Here is a 26,060-nt window from a genome sequence, read left to right as displayed (position 1 = left end):
TAAAGGACTACCTGGTAAATGTAATATCTTCGAATGAAACGACTCATATAATAGTGATCGAACTTCGCTTGAGAAGTTCGTTTGATCATCTATTATATCGGATGTGCAAAGCACATAATGGAAAAATCTAAAAGCGGTGATCGCGCTTGACTGGCTTGACACATATCGTCGCTATACTTATTCAACCTCATATCTGCAACAATCATTTATTGGAAATGTCGCTTTTCTTTCATTCGGAATACGGGTGTTTTTGTCATTAAATGAGTGTTGCAGATACGAGATTGAGTAAGTATAGCGGCGATATGTAAACTCGTGGATATCTATAAAATGCTAAATAACCTAGAATATAGATAGAATCAGGAACAGATCCTGACGCTCACAGGTCTTACACTCATCTGTCGCACAAAATATCCATAAAATCGAATATTTAGTATTCAAGATTTTTTTTAGACAAGCAAAATTGAAAAAAAAAATGAAAAATCATTGAATGCAGTTTTGTTTCTTTTTAAAAATAAAAGAATGTTTCCTTTAAGTAAAATGAGCTAACTTAAGGTTTTAAGGCACTTTCCCTCCAGGGCCCATTTTTTTTTCCACCCTGTATAATGATTCTAATGAAATCAAAGTCGTCGACCTCCTATCGTTTCATTTCTAGACACTTCCAGTATAATAAAAGGCTTTACTCAAATTACCGAACATCAGTCTGCTCGGCGGCCATTACTGTTATTGCGTGCACTCACTGACAATTCTTCAACCTTATTGTGATGACGATAAGGTCCACCGGTGGTCAACAATAAACGTTGCTGTTATTACTCGCGATTATTGTGGGTCGTTGACATTTTGTTTATTATATAAAATGACCGAACTTTAGGCTGTTAGTAGGTGAGGGCAATTCATTTAGTTAATCTACACCATCTACAGGATTTGGGTAAAGTATTTTAGATTGTAATCTGACCTTAAAAATCCTGAAGAAAGGGCAGGAGTAGTAAGGAAAATTATTTATTTTTCTCGTGTAAAAATCTAATAAAATAAGCTTTTAATCGATAGACAATTGTATTGACTCTTGGTATACGATATATCTTACGAATCTACCAAAAAGAAAAACAATTATATAATGCCCTGCTACGTATGTTGAGTGTCGCGTGTCGTGCCGTGGACAACAAACATTAAAAAGAAACGGGTAAATAAATTTATTTGTCCACACCGAACATTTATATAAACTAATGTCGGGTAGTGTGATGTTTACCAATATCTCAATTGACATTTTGCTGGGACGTCAGTCTTCCGTGACAGCAAGTGCGACCTAGTTGAAACGTCGGAAAAAAGGTAAAATAATGAAATTTAATCTCGTTAGACCCGTTAATGACATTAATTATGTGTACAAAACGCGAGAGTTTAATGTGTTATGCCAACCTTATCAATCATGCGAGTTTAATTGGTTCAGAAGTAATTTCAAGTTAAGACCGGCGCCGGCAACGAACTTTAATAGGATTATTTTGTCAACAATAAGGCAACGAACTTAAATACGATTATTTTGTCAACAATAACAACCTGCTTACTTGAAATTAATAATGTCACGTCTAACTGTGAATGTGAATTATTATTTAAACTGACTGCAAACATGTTCTTACAATCTTTCAATAAATTTAACTAGAACCGACTAAATTAAAGTCAAAACAATGCCTAATAGGGTATTTGACTACTAGTCAAATCAGTTTCTTTTTCGAGCTGTCAAAACGATTCTGCTACTAAGAAATTTATATGAAACACTAACATGTGACGTCACAATCAAATTACCTACCCTTCATAGTTTTATACGGGTTTTAAAATAGAAGTGATGTCTAAAAATAACTGCTTTCTACGTTTCTCTATTAATCTTTTGGTGCTTTATTTCATGCATGGTGTAAAATAATTTATAAGGACATTTCGTCACGTCAAAAATATTAAACCTTATTTAGGTATTAATATGTTTCACTATGGCTATTAACTTGTGGCAGTAATTAGTGAGTGTTGGTTGTCATCTGACGATTTTATCTGTGAGTTTATCACGAATAGTTCCTGAGTTATGAATGTTTCCTATGTATAAGTACGTATTTATCTATTCAAGTATGTCTATCATCGCCTAGTACCCATAGTACAAGCTTTGCTTAGTTTGGGGCTGGGTCGATCTGAGTAAAATAATCGCCAAATAAAGATTTATATTATGACGAAACTACTCGGGTATTATGTATGAAGTTCTAAATGATTGGTATGTATTTAAGAAATTATATATTATCAGTACTAAGCATTCATATGTCTGAGATTACATTTTGATCGTAGCGATTTTAAAAATAAAGGTAATAACATCCTGTCTTACTGCATTGGCGTGTGGGGTGGCTCCACTAGCTCTGCAGTCTGCACTACTGCCTCTCGAAAGGGCCCAAAGGTTTGTGCTCAAGGTCATGCTTGGGAAGCCTCGGTGGTTTTCAACGGTCACCCTTTATAAAGACGCGGATGTTCTTAGTGTGAGGCAATTATTGATCCTACGAGTTGCAACTCACGTGCATCGAAAAACTATAAATTCCGAGAATATCTTACCCTAATCCGTAATCGAATCTTCAAAATTCCTACTCCCATCACAAAATCCGTATTCGCGACGCGTTTGCCTAACTCCTTGCATTCGTATATCTACAATACAGTGGTAAAGGCCTGCAACATATCTAAAAAGTCTCCTCTTGAAGCAAAAGTCGTAATTAAGAACTGGTTGAAAGGTCTTAACTACAGTCAAACTGAAATGCTGCTGAAGGTCGTCACCTAATCACTTACGTATGCTAACAATCTCTGTAGCCTTACATGCGCACACACACACACGCACGCACGCACGCACGCACGCACGCACGCACGCACGCACGCACGCACGCACGCACGCACGCACGCACGCACACACACACACACACACACACACACACACACACACACACACACACACACACACACACACACACACACACACACACACACACACACACACACACACACACACACACAGAGAGAGAGAGAGAGAGAGAAACTTTTTCTTTAATTTTTCTTTCTTTAAATTACTTAATTTCTTTAATTATTACTTCAATTAATGTCACCTAGTTTTTAGGGTTCCGTACCCAAAGGGTAAAAACGGGACCCTATTACTAAGACTCCGCTGTCCGTCTGTCTGTCTGTCTGTCACCAGGCTGTAACTCATGATCCGTGATAGCTAGACAGTTGAAATTTACACAGATGATGTATTTCTGTTGCCGCTATTACAACAAATACTAAAATGTACGGAACCCTCGGTGCGCGAGTCCGACTCGCACTAGGCCGGTTTTTTACTTAACCTTTGGTTGTATATTGCGAATCCGGCTACCACGTGACAGGCATAGCCTAGTGTGGGGCCACAGGATAATATCTAATGTTATTAAGGTTTTTTCTTTAAAATAAATATTCTTATTCTTATAACCAATTATTTCCTACAGCAACCAAAAGAGTAAAAAAATGTGCTTACAATAATTAAATCGGGTTAGTTTTTTAAACGTTTTAATAAAATAATTAATTGTTGTACCTAAATACGATTTCCGAGTTTCCTTTGTTTTATACGTTACGTCGCAATATTAAAAACTAGTGCCATAGAAAAAAAAATATCTATCAATATCAACAATCACGTCAAAGTGATAAAACCCAAAAATTTACGCGAGATAGCGCAGTGACGAATCTTATCAACCTTTTATCTGTAACATGTAACATGAACACATTGAATGGCCAAAGGTATATAATACCAGCGTTTTAACATAAAAATGGCATAAAGCGAACATGAAAATACCTTTGATAAGATCGTAATGACCTAAACATTGAGTCATTCTAGGCATAGGTAATATCGATGATCGATCTCATACGTACGTGCTAAAGGTAGTTTTTACGAATTTGTATTTTATTAACATGGTAAGACTACTTTTACAATCCATACTAATATTATAAATGCGAAAGTCTGTCTGTCTGTCTGTGTGTTACCTCTTCACGCTTAAACCGCTGAACCGATTTTGTTGAAATTTGGTATACAGATAGTTTCGAGTCCCGGGGAAGGACATAGGATACTTTTTATCCCAGAACTCGCCCCTCAAGGGGGTGAAAAGGGGGGTGGAAATTTGTACGGGGAATCAATAACCGCTGAACCGATTTAGATGAAACTTGGTATGGGGATAGTTTAAGCTGTGGGAAATGATATAGAATAATTTGATCCCCGAAATCATCCCTTGAGGGTGTAAAAAATGGGGTGGAAATGTATAGTGTGGACCAATTTGGGGGTGAAAAAAGGATGTATTAAAAAGCAAATTTGTTTAGGAATTAAGGTACCCAAATTACTAATTCCACGCAGACGAAGTCGCGGGCAAAAGCTAGTATGATATAAACAGGGAACATTTAAAAACGTCTCCATGTTAGCATATTATTGCATTGTCACCGGAATTACGACAGTACTTCAAATTTCAACTGAATCAGATACCGGGAAGTGGTTCAAATTTTAGTTACAAGATTTAAAGCACTATATATACAAAGGTATATTACGCAGTGAAGCTAAATAAAAGTGTGTAAAAAAAACATAGAAAACATCCAAAAGTCAGGAAATATAACATCTGTAATTATTCAACTATTAGAGATGTTTTTTTCGGCAAAAAATGGCCATACATTAAGAAAGTTTTGATTCAGCCCAGACCTACGTATGTATGTCACCTTTTTCGACATTTGATTGATAATTAAAGTGTTTATTTTATTAGTACGGTCAAGTAATTTAATTTCAGTACCATTTCGTACCTTTTCACAGTGATGTATGAGGATAGTATGAGGTCCCTTGCGACTTTCATATTGTCACTGTGACATGGTACGAAATGGTACTGAAAGTAAATTCGTTGACTGAGTACAGTTTGACTGAGTGCAGTGAGTACAGTTGACTGAGTGAGTGTTTTGATAGTAATCAAAACAATAGGTCTGCCCATAAAGTGCAGACTAGGAAACGCAAGTGCGTGAGTCACATCTCTGAATCACGAGCGAGGTCGAGAGTTTCAACTGTTTCATGTTCGCTATGTATGGGTTGCGTCATCTTAGTACAATGTGCGTTTTATCAGATAATTACCTTGATTTCGGTAATTGGTGATAATTTGGGAAGTTTTAAGGTGACTGTACCCAACATTGAAAAAGGACCGGCCTCGCACTGATTAAAAAATGTTTAGATCAAATCATTATTCTTTAAACTTTAAAGTTATTAGGGTTCGGTACCCAAAGGGTAAAAACGGGAGCCCATTACTAAGACTACTGTCCGTCTGTCTGTCACCAGGCTGTGTCTCATGAATCGTGATAGCTAGACAGTTGAAATTTTCACAGATGAGGTATTTCTGTTGCCGCTATAACAAGAAATACTAAATACAGAATAAAATAAATATTTAAGTGGGGCTCCCATACAACAAACGTGATTTTTTTGCCGTTTTTGTTCTATATACCTATTGATCTTTCTTGAGCTGTTACTGCACACTATCTTTAAACGCTGGTCTGGACTATCTTTTGTATGTTTTAAGAAATAGTACATCAAAAGTAGTTTTGTATCACTACATAGTATAAAACAAAGTCGCTTTCCGCTGTCTGTAGGTATGTCTGTCCCTATGTATCCTTAGATCTTTAAAACTACGCAACGGATTTTGATGCGCCTTTTTTTAATAGATAGTGATTCAAGAGGAAGGTTTATATGTGCCATTCTCAATCAAAAGGGTACTTATTGTCGGTTGTCAATAAGGCTCTATTTCCATATAGCTTCAATTGAAAATCAACCTTGTTGACAAGCGACAATATAGTACCTTTTGGTTGAAAATGTCACATATGTATAATTTGTAAAGGTTTTGTGTAAATTAGTTAAACTACCCGTGCGTTGCCGGGGCGGGTCGCTAGTTGTTAAATAAAAATATATGATTTTTAAGCTAAGAAAAAAATATATTAGTAAACTGCTATCCAAGGCCAAGCATGCGTTAAGGATGGGTTACATTACTTCCATTAAGGCAGTGATGCGTGTCTAAAGGATAACTACGGTTTTGTGTTCAGCTCCCATGACTGTTAAATGTAATAGTGATGTATTTTACTGTTTTGACAATGACATTATGTACTATTATGTAGCAAAAAACCGGCCAAGTGTGAGTCTGACTCGCGCACGAATTAGCCTCATGCATGAAGTTTATATTTGAACGAAATATGTTTTATTCGGATGTTTGTTACCGTTATATCATGTTACAAATGCATTTCCGTTTTTAAATTACCATTTAATTACTTAAAATTATAAATAAAAAGTACAAAAATTTGCCCGCGAAAAGCTAGTGAGCGAATTAATGCTGCGAACATGTCTGCAAGTAAAACGTGCACTGAATTGAATAGTACAAAATGAGGGAGTGTCATTATGAACGTCATATTTTCATAGAAATCTACAATTAATTAAGACATTGCCACACATGACTCTATGTAGCATAAGAATTTGCTTTCACTCTGTTCTTCACACACTATTTAATTTATGGCTAATTAATAAACTCTTTCAGTAGAGTCTGGGAGATTTTCTCCAGCTATTAACATGATATAGATGACAGATAATGTCATATATCAGTGTCATGAGAGTAATTAGGTGTGACAGACATTTGGTTGCTTCTTAACATTTCAGTTTTAGGGTTCCGTACCCAAAGGGTAAAAACGGGACCCTATTAGTAAGACTCCACTGTCCGTCTATCTGTCTGTCCGTCTGTCTGTCTGTCACCAGGCTGTATCTCATGAACCATGATAGACAGTTGAAATTTTCACAGATGTATTTCTGTTGCCGAAAACATACTGTTTATAGGTGCATCATTATAATAGGCAGCAAATAAGGATGCCTCACTCTAATAACTAAGAGAACACTAATAATATGTTATAAAACTGTAGCAGCTCCTTCACATTTACATTCAATAATGTTGTTCATATGTAAAAGGTTTTAGGTATCAAATTGTAAATCAAAATCTAGTAAAATAGATAAGAAGTTTCAAAATTTAAAGTTTTTTTTAACTTGCAAATACCAGTCGATTCTTGCATTTTATCCAAAAAAATATACGCAACGCAATATTTCACGGACAAAATCGCAATTTTACTTATTATCCATACATTCAAGATGGGCTCTCAGTGACCTTGACGTCACATTCTTATCGTTTTGTTAGGAGTGTTTCGCGAGTGAAGTTGTACAACCAGGGCTCGGAACCGGTATTTTTTAAAAACCCCGAAATAGCCCAATATTTTGAATTTTTTAATGCTCATTACGTAGGACTGAATCATGTATTTAGGAAACAATTTAGCATTATTAAAACGTTCCATTAAAAATGAAATTATAAACAAAAGAACGAAAAAGAACGTAATAATACCGGTATTTTTGTATGGAGCAAATACCGGTTTCCGACCACTGTGTACAACTGCCAGACTTTGACTATCATTTCTGACTTTTGTATTGCTTTAATGCAATGGATCGCATATAGACATTTGATCCCAAAAACAAACCTGATCGATTGATACCATTAATAAAAATTTGTCATCAAGTCTATTATAGAAAAAATTAAGCACTCACCCATAAATCCTATTAATGCTAGCACACTCATGGTTCCCCCGTAATAAGAAGAAGTTCTCCGGATATTTGATCTTGTACGCTAGCAACAAGCAGATGGTCTCCAGCGACTGCTTCCCACGGTCCACATAGTCTCCGAGAAACAGGTAGTTGGACTCGGGTGGGAAGCCTCCATACTCAAAGAGCCGGAGCAAGTCATAGTATTGTCCGTGGATGTCACCTGTTGGAGAGTGTCGGGTAAGTCTCAAGTTACAGGTATAGGCGAATATGTGACAAATTTAGTGTTGTCATAGTTTAGACGTAATTTGAATGGAATTGGTTCATTAAAATAGTAGGTTCTTTGGTAATGATGCTTAAATTATAAAAATAAAGGGAAACATCACGGCTTACGGCAAGTTCAAAGATCGCAAGCAGTGTTGGTCAAACGTTAATTGCAATTAACCATTAACCAGTACAAATTGAACCGTAAACCGTCACAATCGGAAGGTCCTTTAATTTAAAAATTTGTAGTATCGCTTGCAAACATATCTGCTTGATATTAAAAAACATGTATAAAAGAGAATTATATTTAAAATAAATACTAAAAGGTGAATACTACTGAATAGAAAATGTACTTAAATAAATTCAGACCAAACCTTAAACAATTTCGTATGGATAAATCTAGGGCTTTGATTGGAATAATCAAAATCAATAAAATGCACCTTGTGTTGTATGTTATTGTTTACACTTGTATAATGAATTTGATAAAACAACTAAAACTCGCCAAATAACTTATTAATTTAATTTTAAGGTTTACTTGATTGTAATTTCAAGGGATCACAATTTATACAGCATAACATACACATAGAAAACAAGGAAACCTTGTTAAATAAAGTATTTTTTGTATAATTAAACACACTATTCCAGACATTTATATAAATCATTTTCATGTCAATTCTAATATTTTAAGCCAAAATATTTATATTTTATTAGATCAAATGGATAAGCACTCTAAGCAGAAAAGTAATATCTCAAAGTTGTATGCTTTCACCGGATTAAAATTCAAATGTTCTACATCCTGTAACTGATTTTATAAAATTACTAGTGAAAAGACAAAAGTACCTACAAGTTCCCTTATAAAATCATATGCAAAAAGTAAACAGTAATGCTGTATTATTGATGAAATCTAAATATTAACTTAGAGCAGCCATTGGGAAAGTATAGTTTATGAAAGTAGAAACTATAATGCTGTTACTTATGCTAGTGCTAGGCTAGAGTTGCCGATCAAATTATACATGGTTTTGTTTATGCAAAGGCTTTACTCACCGCATATTTTTAGAGGGGCTTCCAACTCAAGTAATATGGGCTGTGATAAGAATATTTCCCGCGATTTTAAGCATAGCCCTTTGATCTCGATTTCCGTTAACTGTACATTCATGCCAGGCTTCTCGCCGCGGACTGAAAACAATAACGAAATATAAACACGGAACCATTTTAGCTAAATAACACGAAATACACTGCACTTTCACACACAAACCGCTAAACAAATACACACTTATTGTTTATCACTTTATATTTACGAAAAACACTGACGGTTTCATTTATTTCCTGGTATATCAACATTACCTTTTAGTAATTTTTTTATAACATTGTCGATGTTTAACTCATCTGTGTCTCTGTCTGCCATCGGATAGAATGTTTGTGCACGGAATATGACTAAATATTACAAGTAAAGAAAAGAAGATTGTAAAGATTTTTGCCGATTTATGAAAGGTACAACCTATTTCAGTTCTCGGCTTAAATGAGTTCCAATGGCGGAGACATCACTCACACACGCAAACAAAAGAAACACATCATCGGTGTTCCCAGCTACAAAAATGTCGACTCCCGAATAATTGTAAAAAAAAACTTATTGTGCTGCAGGTTAGTTTAAAAATAATCCAAATCATATGCATACGATATAAACAGTGTCTTTTTGGTTAAAAATTGAGACAAAAGATTATCTATTTTTCAATTAGGATTTTATTGGGGTTTTTTTTTGTTTAATTTATGTTAAATTTTTTAATTTTGGTAACAATAAAATCCACACGTATTCTTAATGTCAATAGTTAACTACACTTTGTACCAAAATAATAATTGCTTCCGATAAGAATGAATCACTTTTTTTAAATGTTTTTTTAGTATTGTCTTCGGTTACCGCGATAGTTACTCATGAAATAAAACTATGAAAACGGATTATGTCGCGTATATTGAATTTATACTACATCCCGACGTTTCGAACCCTTTACAGCGTTCGTGGTCAACGGGTGACACATGTTTTTTTAGCCTAATATTACCCATATGTCGGGTAAAATTCAGCTCTGGTATCACTAATTCTGCTTAGTGTTGCAGCTGTAAAAAATTGAAATAGCAGTGTTGCCTTAAAAGATCCAATCATTCGAATATGATTCAAACCAATCATAATTTTATTCTTTTTAAGTTTTTATCGGTTACTTACCATCTTTTTTATAAAAACCATTGATAAACTGATATGTATTATAAGTGGAATGTGGAATGAGTTGCCTCCTGAGGTATTTCCTTTGTGCTACGACATGGGATTCTTCAAGAAGCGGGTATTTAGGGTTCTCAAGGGTCGGCAATGCTTAAGTGGCTCCTGTGATGTTGCTTACGTCCATGGGCGACGATGACTGCTTCCCATCAGGCGGTTCGTCTGCTCGTTTGCTGAATATCACATAAAAAAAAAGTGCTAAAAGGAAAGGCTGCAAATATTCAGAAAAAAATCGTAAAATGTAAAAACAATTAAGGAACACGTAATTTTTAGATCTGAAAACACAGCAACTAATGTCAGTGTCAGTGTCATGCTGTGACTGTCACTCAGACTGTCATTATATGTATTTATTATTGTAATAATTGTAGATTAAATTGAAATAGGATATAGGATGATAGTATTGAAATATAATATAATATAATTTCATATTCTTTTGCTTTTTTGTTAACTTCTGTATCCACTGCAACACTGTTAATGGTTAATATCTAACAGAGAGCAGCTATTACCGATAAAAGAAAAAAGAGCATAAAAATGTACTTTTCATTTCCAATGATCCGGGTCATCCGGGTGGACTGGATGCTGCGGGGATTATTTTCATTTTCTGTCTCAAAAACAAGAATTTGGTACTTTTCTTAAAGTACCTACTTTTCTCCCATCTTAAAGGCCGGCAACGCACTTACAACGTCTCTGGTGTTGCGGGTGTCCATGGGCGGCGGTAATCGCTTACCATCAGGTGATCTGTCTGCTCGTTTGCCTCCTATATCATAAAAAAAGCCATGACAGACTACCGCGCGACCTTGGTGAGAGCGAGAAAGAGATCTCTTTCTCTCTTTTTCGGTAGTTTGTTACGGCTTTTTGACAAGGAGTGATAGGTAAAACCTATGCGGGCGCCATCTGCCCTATTTTCAAAGGTTTTTTAGGGTTCCGTACCTCAAAAGGAAAAAACGGAACCCTTATCTGTCTGTCTGTCTGTCACTGCCTATTTTCTCCGAAACTACTGGACCAATTAAGTTGAAATTTGGTACTCATATGTAAGTTTGTGACCCAAAGATGGACATGTAACGTAAACAAATTAATTTTACCCACGGGGGCCACTTTTGGGGGGTAAATGAGAAAATTAAAAAAAAAGTTTTTCAAACTTTATCGTGTTACATATCAAATGAAAGAGCTCATTGTTAGAATCTCAAATATATTTCTTATACATATAATTTTAAGATAAATAGTTTAGAAGTTATTCAAGAAAATACGTAAAAAATGACCATTCCCCCCCCCCCCCCCTTTATCTCCGAAACTACTGGGTCAAAAATTGTGAAAAAAATACACAAAATAGATCTTTACCTATAGATCACCGGAAAACCTATTAGAAACGTGCAGTCAAGCGTGAGTCGGACTTAATTACTTAGTTTTTGATCCGACCCCTACGGGTTTTTTAAAGACATTTCACATAAAAATACATTGTTTAAATTGTGTAATGTACGGAACCCTTGGAACGCGAGGCCGACTCGCACTTGGCCGGTTTTTTTTATAGATGACGCCAGGGTGCGTAGCCAACAGTGTTGGCCGAAACGTTAATGCAATTAACCATTAACCAGTACAAATTGAACAGTAAAACTGTAACCGTCCGTTACGGTAGACAACGTGCAATCGTTAACGAGGTTAACGCTCCGTAGCGAACGAAACGCACGTCACTTTCGCACTAGTAAGGAAAAGTCATCATAGAGGTACATAATACATCAAATCATGTTGTAACAACTCTATATGACATGCGGCGTATGCAAGCTCGTATTTCCGAAGCCCGACGACGATAGGAGAGGGGAAATCGTCACAGTCGATAACGGTCGCCCGTTAGAGCGAGTTAGTTGCACCAAGTATAATGCTATAGAAAGGGATGGAAGAACAGATGCGGGCAAGCATGCGGGCACTAATGCGGGGGTCATTTTCCTCAGTCTGTTTGGCAGTTTGAAGCTTAGCTTTCGTCATAGTCATAGCGCGCGTAGCGAAAATAAACTAGAGCGAAGAAAATAAATAAAATGCCGGATTTGCTAGCATGTCGAGCATGTTTGGCGTGCAGAGTTCCTGTTTACAATATATTACGAACGAGATATGAACAGGCGTTTGAGAGAATGGCAGCTATATCGGTATGTAAAATTCATTTTATACCTATTTTAAGGCGTGAAGTAGCTAACTCGGCAACGCCATCTATTGGAACTGTGGCGGCGACAGTCATCACCTATAACTTACTTTACTCTTTGGTCATCACTGTCATCAGATATATCGGAGCGGCCCAGGTGCTCAGAAATATCTGAACACGCACTCTCAACGCCTTGACCTTTACTCTTTGGCCTTGACAATAGCGTGTTCAGATATTTGTGGACACATTGGCCGCTCCGATACATTTGATGGCGACTATGCTAGATATTTCACGTATCTTAGTAAGTATTTTTAGAGCTCCGTACAAAACTTTGCTCATGGAGCTCTTATGGGATCACTTCGGTCTTGGAAATCGGTTAAATGCAATTTTCTCGGAGACCGTTTGACGTATACCTAAAGCCCGCTCCACTACGCTGATTAGCGAACTAGAATCCACACTCGAGTTCGCGGCTTCGCACCGCGATTCGCGCACAAGTGTGGAGGGGGCTTAAAATTGGGAACAGTTATAGCAACTACTATAGTCGCCGTCAGATATATCGGAGCGGCCAAGGTGCTCAAAAATATCTGAACATGCCTCTATTTTCAGGGCGTTAAAATGCGTGTTCACTGTTCAGATATATTTGAGCACCTCGGCCGCTCCGATATATCTGATGACGACTGTACCACTAATCATCATCATCATCATCATCATGTCAGCCGATAGACGTCCACTGCTGGACATAGGCCTCCCCCAAGGCTCGCCACTCCGACCGATCCACCACTAATAGTGTAAATAAATACCACTAAAAATGTGCTGTTTGTGGAGACCGGTCTTTTTAAGTTTACACGGGCTTCATTTTACCAATGTAACTTTACTTTTGAGTGGCATTGACGTGAGGCATTTCATTCGGTTCTTGTCTGTTTGTCTGATTTAATATCTTGTCTTTTTATTAATTATATAACAATTCAAGTCTTGGCGACCCTTTACATCTTTGGATAATTTGATGATCTTTTTTATTATTATATATATACATTTAATCTCTGACACCTAGAGACTTTTACATCTCTAAACAATTTTAGTACTTCTGTTCTTTGTATAGTTTTTATTAGTTTTTTTTTTCTTGTGTAATTTAACATTTATATTTATGTAATTATTTTTTGTAATTTTGGGTTAATTTTATTGTTTGTAAAAATTGACATGTAAAAGTTCCCCTGTGGCCTACTTGCTGAATAAATGTTTGATTGATTGATTGAGTGATTGATTGAAATGAAAACTGCATATTTCTTTTTTCAAGGGAAATTTAGGGGGTTGAGAGGGGTATGCTGAATTTATTTTTTAATTGTAAATATCATGTGGTGTACCATTACTACCATTAGAAAGATTGAAAAAAAATTTTTTTTCTTAAGCGAACAATATTTAAATAATCAAATTGGTTGACTGTACCTACTGTGTTAACTACATCCAAGCCTAGTCGATAGTGACCCTCTGCTTACTCGTACGAAGCAGGTCCCGTATCATGACTTTCATGACCCACCACCTCAACCACCTTACAGAAAAACGCAGCCAAATAACTGAAATATCGCCGATCAGTTTATAATAAAAAAAAAAAAAAAAAAAATAACACTAGATAGGCCAAGCAATAAGAAGGTAATCTAATCGTCTGCTCGTTTGCTGGCTATCACATAAAAAAAGAAGGTATAGAGGGGGAAACGCTAGGAACACAATTTTTGACTTCGGTGTTTTAGGAGATGAACATATCAAAAGTCTCCGACCGTAACCCTGGGGAGAGGGGGGTTTGAAGGTTCAGTTTTTCGGTTCTTCGATTATATCTCGGAAACTATGCGTCTGAGCGACATGATGTTGCGACATGTTACTAGAGTTGTGCATGACTCTCTAAACATGTCGCAACATAATTTCGAAGTTGCGACATGTTACCTCCATCGTTTTACCGAAACGTGCAATATTTAATTCCAGATGGCAGACCGCATCAAGCCACACGCTCTCTGTGCCCCCTGTTTGGAGACCCTGGACAAGTGCTGCAGACTGCAGGAGAAATGTGCCATCTCAGAAGGCATCCTGAACCGGTTGCTGCATCAGAACCAGGTACCTAGTTAAGCATTTATATTTAAAGTTGTGCAACTTTTGTGTTAGAATCGGAAAATTTTGCATTTTTTCTACTCAGAAGCTACCTATAATCACTATCTCTAATCAAAACTTCATAATTCACAGCTCACTGAAGACGCCATTGCCGCAGTCGATCGACAGCAGCACAACTTAGTTGACACCCTTCCAACCTTCACACTGGAGACTATGAGGCCCAGTGAGGTAGAAAAGTCGGAAGGTATCAAGAATAAGACAGACTCTAATACTGAACCTTGGGAGACCCAAAAGCTTGAAGGTCCGACAGATAATGCCACGCTTAATACAAAGTCTGGTAAAAGGCAAGGTACAGAAAATCCAACGGACGAAGCCGTGCTTAGGATGGAACTTAATAAAACTCAAAATATTGAAGATCTGAAACATGTCGTAGTTAAAACAGAACCTGACAAAACTCCAGAAAATCCTAGTAATAATATCACGGCCTGGATCGAGCCTGGTAAAATACAAGACACTGAAGAACCGAGTCTGTGTCACATGGTTAAGATTGAGCCTGGAGTAACGCAGAGTTCTGAAGTGACTGGTAACGTGGAGCCATCAACGAGTCACACTATATATATAGAAACGGTAAAACTTAAAGAGACGCCGTATATCCAAATTGATGCAGGAAAATTATTAAGAAATGTAAAATCTGAAGATGATGAAAGTTTACTGGAAATTGATGAAGAAATTAACCAACCCATTGACACTGAATTTAGTCAAATAAACGATGATAAAAACAATCTAAAAGATATTTTAGCTTCAAACTCAAGCAAAGATGTCAAGGAGTACAATTTTATAAAAAAGTGTAAGGTAGATGGTAGAACAATAAAGAAGGTATCGAGTGTTAAATGTGATGATAATAAGCCAGAAATCCCAAAGCAAAAACCAGAAAATAAATTGTATCACTGCAACAAATGCCACTACCAAACCCTGCACAAAAAGAGACTAACGTACCATAGGAAGAAACACTCAGGATTCGTCATATGCGCTGTCTGTGATTACCAATGTGCTACAAAAAGTAGATTAGTGTGCCACCTTCGTGTACACACTAAAGAGCGTCCATACAAATGCAAACAATGCAACAAAGGATTCACCGAACTATGTAGTTTAACCAAACACATGAATTCGCATAAGGGAGTTAAACCTTATAAATGTTTGTGGTGTGAATATCAGGCTGCTAGTAAGAATCATTTGGACAGACATATCAAAAGGCATATAGGGGATAAGAGGTTTAAATGTGAACTGTGTGATTACGCGTGTGTTCAGAAGTGCGATTTGAAGAGGCATGCTAAAACTCATGAGAATGAGCGAGCTCGGTTCTTCAAGAGGGTAGCTCCGGTCATTATGAAGGCTGTTAGCATGGCTAAGGAGTAATGTAATTTATTGCGAGTATTAGTATTTACACTTAGATACCCGTAAAGTTTTACGTCAAGTATGGCAGGGCTCACATTGACACTGCCAATATGCTGCCAATAGTGCTTAGCCTAGTCAATTAAAACAAAGGGGGTTATTTCTATTCGGTCTCCAAAAGCTTCTGCTGAGAAGGACATGCAACTAGGTACATATTAACGCATTCACTGCTAACGTTTTCGTAGCGCTACGCTCGTAGCCGATTGAAGAGCTTTCCCGTTTTGTGGAGAAAAGCGACTACGAACAGATATCGAGTCCACCGACGTGTTTAGGTTTTTTCTGAATGATAAAAACGCCGAGTTTTAATAAAGATTTATTAAATTAAATACTCACATTTTAATTCTATATCAAAACTCTGAATCTACAGACACTTTACGTAATCTAATATTTAGATATTATTTTGCCGTGTAGAGAAAAATCAACTATTCTCCTTTACTCTGCCTGTATGGATGACGTTTTCTGTAAAGAAAAAAGTAATTAGTAAAACCTCTGGTAGCTCAACTGTTCACAATGATAACCTATCCGTATATTGTACTCATTTTATTCGAATTTTTAACCACAACTTCATCCAGAGGCGTAGGTGTAACAAGAATTGAGGCAATAGAAACAACAAGGTTAGAGAGTCGGCTACCCACTTTGTGGCCTACTTATAAGGTCATATGGGAGAAGTTTATTTTGCCCGGGGTTACTAGGCAAGAGATATACAGTATGGGGATTCCTACAAGTTTCTCTTGCCACAGTGTTTTCTAACCTTAGAGGTACTTGCTAAATCTGTGCTAAATCTATATCGATCGCCGGTCACTAGCTACTGAGAGGGACAGAGAAAGTAGCAAGCTAGATAACAGAAAATTTCCGGCAAAGATCAAATAACTCCTTAAAGTTGTAAAGTCTACAATTTTAAGCCCTTTTCCAGGCCACACCAATCTACAAGGTTTTTTTAAAAAAAAAACAAATATATTCCAATAAATCCAGCTTTGATGATTTATTTGAAAACAAACAGTTTCACATTATATGAAAGTGCAATCTAATTAACAATATGTGGTCGATAAATGTGACATTTTCAACTAAGAGGTACCACATTGTCGCTTGTCAATAAGGTTGATTTCAAATTGAAGCTATATGGACATAGCGCCTTATTGACAACCGACAATAAAGTACCCTTTTGATTGACTGAATATTGCCTGGAAAAGGGTTAATAAAATACTATAAATAGGAGGCCACTGTGCTCCCTCTACAGTTTACTTTTATGTCATAAAGGGAAATAAAGTATACTTACGCGGGGTTGGTTAGCGTGTATATGCCGAACTTGGTGTTGATGGCCTCGAGATGGAAGATGGTCTCCACATAATCGCGGTCGGCGGGCACGGCTAGATTCTCGAAGATCAGGTTCATGATGTAGTCTTCCACGCAGCTAAGATAAAGGAAGGTTGGTTAAATATCTATAAGAAATCTGTAAGGAATGGCAAAACTGACCAATTTTGATGTAGCTTATGGCATGTAAAGCTTAACTTTTTGGATACCGTCGTAGCTAGGTACGATAGCACGTGTGAATTATCCACATTATTTACTGGCAAACCAAAAAAAGGCATTTTTTTGGCAATTTCGTAAAGATATAAGTTAGGTCCAGATAGTGTTGCTGTCACGAAGTCCAAATGTGGGTTAAAATTCAATAAGTACCTGATGGACGCCCTAAATTTGCTTAGCGCCTTTCCGTGGAATAAAGACTGGTGGGTTGGGGGTGGGGCAGGCGTAGGTTGCCCTAATAGCGCAGGACCGAAGCAAGTGAAAAAATAAAGATACCATTCCACAATTCAAACTTTGAATGTCTTTGAAACTTAGTCATTAGCCAATAGGAATCTCGTTTCGTTTTTGTGATTCGTCGATCGAGTACTTTAGCCTATGACGGACAGCGACAAGAAGTGAAAAGTTTCTTTTATTTGGACTTTAGTATATATCACGTATATATAGTAATGCGATTGTGGGGCACCTATATTCTTGTTCAAATACTAATGGTTTCGTTTTTTTTAAAATAAAAATTACTAAAGTGTAATATTTCACGTTTTTTATGTGCCTAATCTCGACATCCGGATCCGCATCCGCGGATGTGAGCCTTTAAAAATCCGCATCCGCAACATCCCTGATTCAAAGTAATAGAAGACGAAGAAGACTTACTAAGCGCACGGCTGGTATGGCACAAGTTTCTCAATCCTGTTAGGACGCAGGGCCACAACGTAGGGATCTGCTACTAGCTTGACGCTGGCCTCCGCTGCTTTACGCCCTTTGGGAGTCGGAGCTGGGGGCTGAAACACATATTTCAACAGGTATAGACTCGCATTAAACTGACAATACTGGGAAGATGCTGATGTGATATAGAGAGGTACAATATTGATCCACCCTAGAACTGTCGTGATAAGATGTTGTTGCCAGTTGTGTTCAGGTAGATAATGCAGGAATGTGTGAATATATTCTGTGATGTATTTTGTCCAACAAACTGTATTTTCTTTATTGTGTTATTGATAGCCCAGAGACAATTAATTTTAGAAAACTGAAAATCTCCATATATACAAGTTTGCATTTTAGCTTTGTGTCTATTGACAACTGTTATGTAACTGGTGAATGATGTAGCCAGGCAAAAAACTAAAGCAGACATTTTAGGTAAGGGGTTAAACGACTTATACGCACACGCAATCGTGGGATGATGAAAAAACAAAAAATTCAGACCTTGACGGCACCGTAGCAAACTTCAATGAGGCCCTTGACTTCAGCCTCGAGGATCCGCAGAAACTTTGTGACGTTCCACTTGGTGGTCTCCCGGTGGTTGCCGAGCAGCGACAGGAGAGGCGTGGTGTCGCATTTAGCTAGCCTGTAAACATGGCCATAAAAAAGTTTAACGTTATTTTCAATCGAACTGTTAGTAACCCATTAAAATTGTGTTTTCTATCCATTAGTAGTAGTAGTAGTAGTAGTAGTAATAGTAGTAGTAGTAGTAGTAGTAGTAATAGTAATCACTTTATTGTACACAACACAGGTTTACAAAAATAAATAAAACTAAGTATAAAATTCAATATGTGAAAATAGGGTTATCGCATCGCTGCTTCGACGGCGTAGGTAATTCATCTTGTTAATCTGGTTCATCATAGCTTGGCAATTTGAATAATATTCCAGTATCACTACCGTGGTAATGGTAGTGGTGGTAATGGTACAGTCAGTCAGTATCTACTAGCAATTCTGTTCAAAAGTTGTCCTAATTTATACATCAAGCTCGACTTGACATGATATGTAGTGGATATGGACTATGGAGTGGCGCCGCGGAATTACGTGGTCGATGCCTCGATGCCACGCAGCACTTTGACGATGGTGTAGTCAGCGGCTGCATCCAAATCCCGCTTTTCCTACACCTTGGTTCTCTGCTGCTGCCCTATGCTGACCAGACGTTTGGTTTGCATCTCGCCTCGAGCCTTATCGATTCTGCTGATCCCAAATACCTGACTAAATCGTCGGTGCCTTTCAAACTTAATTTCTATGGCGAGTATAACTTCATAGTCATTCCATTTTATCAAATCATTGTGATTGTATCGTTATGGGTCATTTCTGTGTTTGGGATGAAAAGGTAAAATTATGGCCCTATGATGCCTCCTTGAGGTACACCTTTAAAAAATCATGATACACGGGGTTTTGTCGATAAAAGAAAATGCATTAACTACTATCTAGAGTACCTTGACTCTGCTGATCTCACATACCTGACTAAGTCGTCGATACCTTTCAGCACCTTGATGATGGTGTTATCCGCGGCTACATCCAGGTCTCGTTTCTCCTGCACCTTGGCTCTCTGCTGGTCTAATGCTAGTCTCATGCTGACCAGACGTTTGGTTTGCATCTCCTCTCGAGCCTCGTTGATGTCACGCTGGTCCACTGGGTAAAAATGTGTCATAAGAAAGTACGAATAGAAAAGAAATAGTTTATTCGTAAACACAAACGACACAAAACACACATAAGAAAAACCGTATAAAGAAGAAAGTGCCACTAAATGGCCTTATCCCAGCATGTATCCGAGTTATATTCGGGGAATATTTAAACATAGTAAAAATAATAAATATAGTGTCGGACCAAGTTAACTCTGCATGGCATTTGCAATGACAAAGTATGGCCATGTCATCATTAATGACAGTTTTTTTAATGAAAATATGGCGTTTAAAATGTCACACCTTGAGGTCTCAGCCGGGCTCTTTAATTAATACAGTTAGAAAAGGGCGGGTACTCTATCTCGCGGGAAAGATACTGTCGCGCCACTCCTGCTAGGCCTACAGCAAAGTTAGCTTAGAAGAACTCTATAGGAGTCTCATATATGAGCTGCCTCACCCTGTTCAGCTCCCGCCGCAGGAAGATGGACCCCTGCAGTGCAGCACCTCGCACAGCAGCACAAAGCATTAAAAGTTCTGCATCTAATTCGCTACGAAGTTGTTCACGAAGCTACGCAACCAGCTAAATATAATAAATACAGGAGTCTCACATATGAGCTGCCTCGCCCTGTTCAGCTCCCGCCGCAAGAAGATGGACTCCTGCAGCACCTCGCACAGCAGCATGAAGCACTGAGAGATTGCATCTAATTCGCTACGAAGTTGTCCACGACGCTCAGCAAGCAGCTAAATATAAATACAGGAGTCTCACATAAGAGCTGCCTCGCCCTGCTCAGCTCCTGCCGCAGGAAGATGGACCCCTGCAGCACCTCACACAGCATCACAAAGCACTGGAAGTCCTGCAGCACCTCGCACAGCAGCATGAAGCACTGAGAGTTTTGCATCTAATTCGCTACGAAGTTGTCCACGACGCTCTGCAAGCAGCTAAATATAAATACAGGAGTCTCACATAAGAGCTGCCTCGCCCTGCTCAGCTCCTGCCGCAGGAAGATGGACCCCTGCAGCACCTCACACAGCATCACAAAGCACTGGAAGTCCTGCAGCACCTCGCACAGCAGCATGAAGCACTGAGAGTTTTGCATCTAATTCGCTACGAAGTTGTCCACGACGCTCAGCAAGCAGCTAAATATAAATATAGGAGTCTCACATATGAGCTGCCTCGCCCTGTTCAGCTCCCGCCGCAGGAAGATGGACTCCTGCAGCACCTCGCACAGCAGCACAAAGCACTGGAAGTTTTGCATCTCGTGCGCCACGAAGTTGTTCACGACGCTGAGCACGCGGCTGGTGCCCGCGTATTGCTGGAAGTCGATTTTTAGATTTTCGCGCTGTCCACATTATACGACCAACTGTCCGTAAGCAACTTAAGCGACTAATAAGCGATGGATGTAAAACACTAACGGATTGATTGTAGATCAACGCCAATCGATCAAAGCTCAATCTGCGTGGATGATAGCTCAATAAAAAACATATAAAGGAAATGATAAGAAATTTGAATTTATGATAATTAATAAAAATAATAAAAAGTCCACACCTAAAGAGATTTTTAATCTCCTCTTTCCTTTTAAAAGGACATAATCAAACAGAATCTTGAACTGTAATGGAAAAACCGGCCAAGTGCTAGTCGGACTCGCGCACCATTACGCAAAAAACGCCAAAAAAATCATGTTTGTTGTATGGGATCTCCACTTAAATATTTATTTTATTCTGTTTTTAGTATTTGTTGTTATAGCGGCAACAGAAATACATCATCTGTGAAAATTTCAACTGTCTAACTATCACGGTTCATGAGATACAGCCTGGTGACAGACAGACGGACAGCGGTCTTAGTAATAGGGTCCCGTTTTTACCCTTTGGGTACGGAACCCTAATAATAGGGTCCCGTTTTTACCCTTTGGATACAGAACCCTAAAAAAAGGTTCCAAATTTAAAACTGCAAAAAGGGCGGAAAGAGAGGGTAAATTGGCCTATCTCTATGATGGTAAACGTACAAAGATCTCATTCAGCAGCGCGTCGTGTCTCGAGATCTCGCTCTCGCATCGCTGGATCTCCTCCTGTCTCTTAATTTCTTCCATCTCATCCGCTTCGCAAATTCTGCGAGAGCCTTTTACGCGCAAGTACTCCTCCAGTTTAGCTAGGTGGTTGATCTCGCCTTCGTAGGATTGCATTTCCTGTAACAGAATTAATATACTTACTCCACTAATGTTAACTTCCAGTGAAAAATTAGTTTGTCTGGGAACCCCAATGGTGTTATCTTATTGTATCGGGGGCCTTTGGGTTCCGATGAGTCGAATTGTATACGACTTCGACCCATCGATATCTTTTGTGTAATCGCCTACTCAAGGGGCACTCCACGAGAATGTCCCCTACGAAATGTTTTTGCCTTGTATGCAGCTAATTTAATCAAATCCGTAAAGCTCGAGAATATACTGCCAATTTGTTAGCGAAGAGTTGAAATATTACCAGACCTAATATCATTTTCTCAGTCTTTCCATTACTATTACAAGAACGGCGTTTCGTGCGGGACATTCTCGTGGAATGCACCTCAAGAGCTTTTTCGTTCATCTCCATGTGTCGGATGATGGAGCTCAAGGGCAGCGCCAATGGTATTAAAGTGACTTCTTGTCTGTCTACATTTTGTTTCTTCTTGAGCTCTCGTGGCCTAAATTGGAAAATTTAAATTTGACACTAACGCTCCACCTTTTAACGTCAGTAAACAAGGGTGCTGCCTTACGGACTTCACGGACTTTTCCTATAGGTTATATGTACATTTACTGTACTGTACTTAATGATAATTCCAAATTCGAACCGCAATATCCCTGTTCAGCTGGAACAGCCCTTTCCACTTCAACGCCTCCACCTTCCTGATGCACTCGTCCCTGTCCCCAAAAGCGAGGGCGGCGATCTCAAAGATGTCCATGAGGTATTCCTTGCCCTTTACCAGCTTGCCGATGGTGCGGTTCCATTGGATGTTGAAGCTGTTCCTGTAAACGGAAATAGATTGGATAAATAGACGAGTTATTTTTTCGTGAATTTCCGAACAGCACAGCATGGTAGTGAGTCACTACCGTGCTGTGCTGGCCTCTATGTCACTACTAGTGACATAGAGGCCTACTGTGCCTAAGGGTGGATTCTAACCGATACCTTAAGTTAAGGTGCAGTAGGTTCAGAAAACTGAGTTTTTAAAAGGTCGTAGCGCTTGTTTGGATCACAATACGGCTACCATAATAGCAATATTGAGGCCTTATTTCTCAAGGGACTGTATCGATTCGAATCCTGAGTTTTGACTTTCACTCGATAGACGAAAAAAAAAGGATTGATCTAAACTGCACTATAAAATTGTAGCAAATTATACACAAATCTAAAAATATGAAAATTGCTAAAAATCGGCAATATCATGTTTGGGGGAACGTATCGATTACTTTTTTATTTATTTAAACAGACAAACAATTAAAAATAAACATGTTATCCGCGCACGCACTTCCATCTCGCTCACGCTTACGCTCAGTGAGTGAGAGAAGAACACGAACTTACTGGGCCTTAATATTCGACACTGACCCCAACTGACCCTGATAATCATGCAACACCATCAGCCCGCAGCATGCTGGAGTATATGCAGTTTTGAAGGTAGCTGCCGGTTAGTTGAGGTCCTGTCGGTACTTCGGTACATTCACCATGGCACCTTGGAATCTAAGAAGGAACCACAAATCCAAACTGCCAATTCCACCAAAAAATCCAAACTAAAATATGCCTTTCTGATATCAAAATAAAAACTCAAAATACAATAGATTGGAATGCCATTTTATAGGCCCCTGGGTGGCTAGACGGTAAGAAGGCAAATTACCTCTCAACCATCAGCCGGTGGATTTCTTCACGGACATGCTTGTTGTCAGAGTTGACGACGCAGAATCGTTTGGTGGCCAAATCGAGTCGGTTCTCCATGCGCCGGAGACGGGCTGATGCATCCTCGATCATAGCCAGCTCCTGCATATGGAGGCTACTCAATAATACGTAGAAAAACAAAAATTATCGCTTCCATTTCCGAAAGTTAAGGATCAGCGTACGTTTCGGCAAAATCGTTCCCTAATTTAAGGGCTTAATCAATAGTTATTTGTGCAACAAGAGAGGAAAGTTGGTTTTTCTTGCGAGTGTTGATTTTGAGTCCCGAGTAAGCCAAATATTCTATATTTGATTAAATATTCTATAATTGAGTTGGTTTTTCTTGCGAGTGTTGATTTTGAGTCCCGAGTAAGCGAAATATTCTATAATTGACACGAGCGAAGCGATTGATTTTAAGTTAGAATCTTGAGCGTAGCGAGGGACTCAAAAACACGAGATGCTTTCGTGTGACACATATAATTTTTCACCTCAGTAGTGATAACATATTATATAAAGGTTAAAATGTATTTCGAATTTGTAATAGACCCCGAAGTATGAAGTGGCAGTTCATGGCCTTCACTAAATTAAAAAGCTACTTTGGTTCACTCCCTGGAGTGACGAAAGTCGCACTTTCCTAACTCCAGGGAGTGACGAAAGTAGGCTTGTTCGAGCTGCTGAGGTGAAAAATAAATAGCAGGTTTAGTTTCTCAATGCATGTTTTGTACCCATAGTCCCATAACAAACCAAGGGATATTTCACCATTTTGTTGCGAAGAGTGAAGAAATTACTTACATCAGCTTCGGTAGGCACTTTCTTCAGAAACTCCTGCATCTGCTTGGTGGCGAGGTAGTTAAGACAGTCCAGCTCGGTCTGCTGATTGCGCTCATCTCTCACTTCCAAGTCCAAGTGTTCGTACTCCATGATCGAATGTTTTGTGCTTTTCTTCGTCAATCGGTCGCGGAGGCCGTGTTGACCTTTTCTTGCTAGCTGTAAAAAGGTGAATCAAATGAGCCATTCATATCCCTTTTCGCACGTACCACAGCAAATTTAGGAAGCGTGCTTCTTTTTCAGAATGGTGTGTCCAAAGCTGATAGATGCGCCTGTTTACGAAGTGCTCGCGTCGCCTGAATTACGTACGTACGCAAGTAGGATGTAAAGTGCACTGCAAAGCGCTGTCGGTGGCCATATTTGAACTGGATGCACTTAAGGGGATTACAGTGTTAAAAGAAAAACTGTATTACTCCGCAAAGAAGTTATCGACAAAATGATTTTGTGTAGGTAGTTACTTACTCTATCTCTAACTCTGTATCTCATTGTAAGTACGAGTATTGTAACTCGCTATTTCATTATGAATCAGTATTTAGTTCATCGATATTTTCTTAGCCTATCTGATTATCTACAGTAATGACAGTAAGAACTAGCAAGTCGAAGTCCCTTTACTTACGTTGATGCAAAGCAGGGTTTCCTTAAGCTCATAAGCCAATATGCCGAGCTGCTTCTCCTGAGGAGCGAGCTGTGGCTCGCCGCCGGCGCGCTTCTCCACGCTGCACATCGGCGCGAGCTTCTTAAACTAAAAAATAGGATTTTTGTCTGTCTATCATTCCTCACAGTAAGGTATAGAGATGACCCAGGGAAGTACCAGGGCAGAGTTTTCTCCAAAAATACCTGAGTTTATTCTAGTACTACAATCATCTTTGGGGAACAGGGTTCTCTCCAAGAGCACCTCATTCACACCGGATTTTGCAGTAGCTTTCTCTCCTTAGAGGAATTATACCAATGAGAAAAGGTTTTTGTGTATAACGCACACGACGAGAACATTTGGTGGAAGAGAAATTCACATCAGAAAAGTTCCTGCCCCGCCTCTTATAGACTAGAAGCTGAATAGGCTTTATATAGTATAGAATGGGAGTAGCCATAATACGGTGACCAAACCAACCAAGTTTCTGACGGTCCAAGGTCCAGTGATAAAAGGTAGGACAAATAACATTGGAAACTTATATTTGTACTTACCATGCGCTGCACATTGCTGAGCTCCGCTTCTGGGTCAATAGTCTTCTGTTCCACTTGCTGTGGCATTGTGATAAACGTATAATCTCAAAATAATAATAATATGAACAGCGAAAAATATTCGTCTGAAAGAACGTAAATACACACTGACAGAAGAATTTTCAGTTTGTCATTTTTGAATGGCGTGATTTGCTTTTCGCCATGAGTTAAATGAGTTTTCGTTGATAAAAAGATCGCTCTACATCTATGTCGATGTTCAGAAATAGAAAGAGTGTGGAAGGGTGGACGGTGGGTGTAGTTAGACCAAGAAAAGTCTGGAACGATTTTAATAGCACACGCAGTGCGTTATTTTAAACGTCAAACTTATATTCTATAATAAAAATAACACTTGCACTGCGTGTGCTATCAAAATCGTTGCAGACTAAGTGCCAGTTG

General features: G+C 38.5%; 4 protein-coding genes across 5 annotated transcripts in view; 2 read left to right on the top strand and 2 right to left on the bottom strand.

Annotated features, from left to right (window-relative positions):
* The window catches only part of LOC134750047 (serine/threonine-protein phosphatase alpha-2 isoform), a 69,694-nt gene extending 60,236 nt beyond the window's left edge, over positions 1-9,458 (bottom strand). Inside the window, exons 1-3 of the mRNA XM_063685131.1 lie at positions 9,224-9,458; positions 8,924-9,055; positions 7,622-7,838 (exon numbers count right to left, since the gene is read on the bottom strand). Of these exons, the coding sequence (XP_063541201.1) occupies positions 7,622-7,838; positions 8,924-9,055; positions 9,224-9,284 (410 nt within the window). The 5' untranslated portion in view covers positions 9,285-9,458. The remainder of the gene's footprint in view (positions 1-7,621; positions 7,839-8,923; positions 9,056-9,223) is intronic.
* LOC134750032 (putative metabolite transport protein HI_1104) overlaps positions 1-26,060 on the top strand; it is a 397,448-nt gene that overhangs the window by 175,530 nt on the left and 195,858 nt on the right. The window lies entirely within an intron of this gene.
* LOC134750034 (zinc finger protein 675-like) lies at positions 11,963-16,132 on the top strand. 2 transcript variants are annotated; one of them, XM_063685114.1, is made up of 3 exons: positions 11,963-12,283; positions 14,251-14,379; positions 14,506-16,132. In XM_063685114.1, the coding sequence occupies exons 1-3, from the start codon at positions 12,176-12,178 to the stop codon at positions 15,787-15,789; spliced, it is 1,521 nt and encodes a 506-aa protein (XP_063541184.1). In that variant the 5' UTR covers positions 11,963-12,175; the 3' UTR covers positions 15,790-16,132. The 2 variants fall into 2 exon arrangements, with proteins under 2 accessions (XP_063541184.1, XP_063541185.1); XM_063685115.1 differs by having other exon boundaries at positions 11,963-12,287; positions 14,258-14,379.
* LOC134750029 (outer dynein arm-docking complex subunit 1-like) lies at positions 16,126-25,873 on the bottom strand. Its single transcript, XM_063685108.1, has 12 exons — positions 25,629-25,873; positions 25,063-25,188; positions 24,411-24,605; positions 23,584-23,723; positions 22,549-22,723; positions 21,731-21,910; positions 20,890-21,040; positions 19,566-19,737; positions 18,547-18,688; positions 17,998-18,125; positions 17,102-17,236; positions 16,126-16,284 (listed from the first exon to the last, which is right to left on the bottom strand). Exons 1-12 carry the CDS (start codon positions 25,692-25,694, stop codon positions 16,248-16,250), a joined length of 1,647 nt encoding a protein of 548 aa, XP_063541178.1. The 5' UTR covers positions 25,695-25,873; the 3' UTR covers positions 16,126-16,247.

The sequence above is a fragment of the Cydia strobilella genome, chromosome 19 (assembly GCF_947568885.1).
Source record: "Cydia strobilella chromosome 19, ilCydStro3.1, whole genome shotgun sequence".
NCBI classification, from domain to species: domain Eukaryota; kingdom Metazoa; phylum Arthropoda; class Insecta; order Lepidoptera; family Tortricidae; genus Cydia; species Cydia strobilella.
The sequence above is the reverse complement of the archived record's forward strand: the minus strand, read 5'-3'. Positions and strand labels throughout refer to the sequence as shown.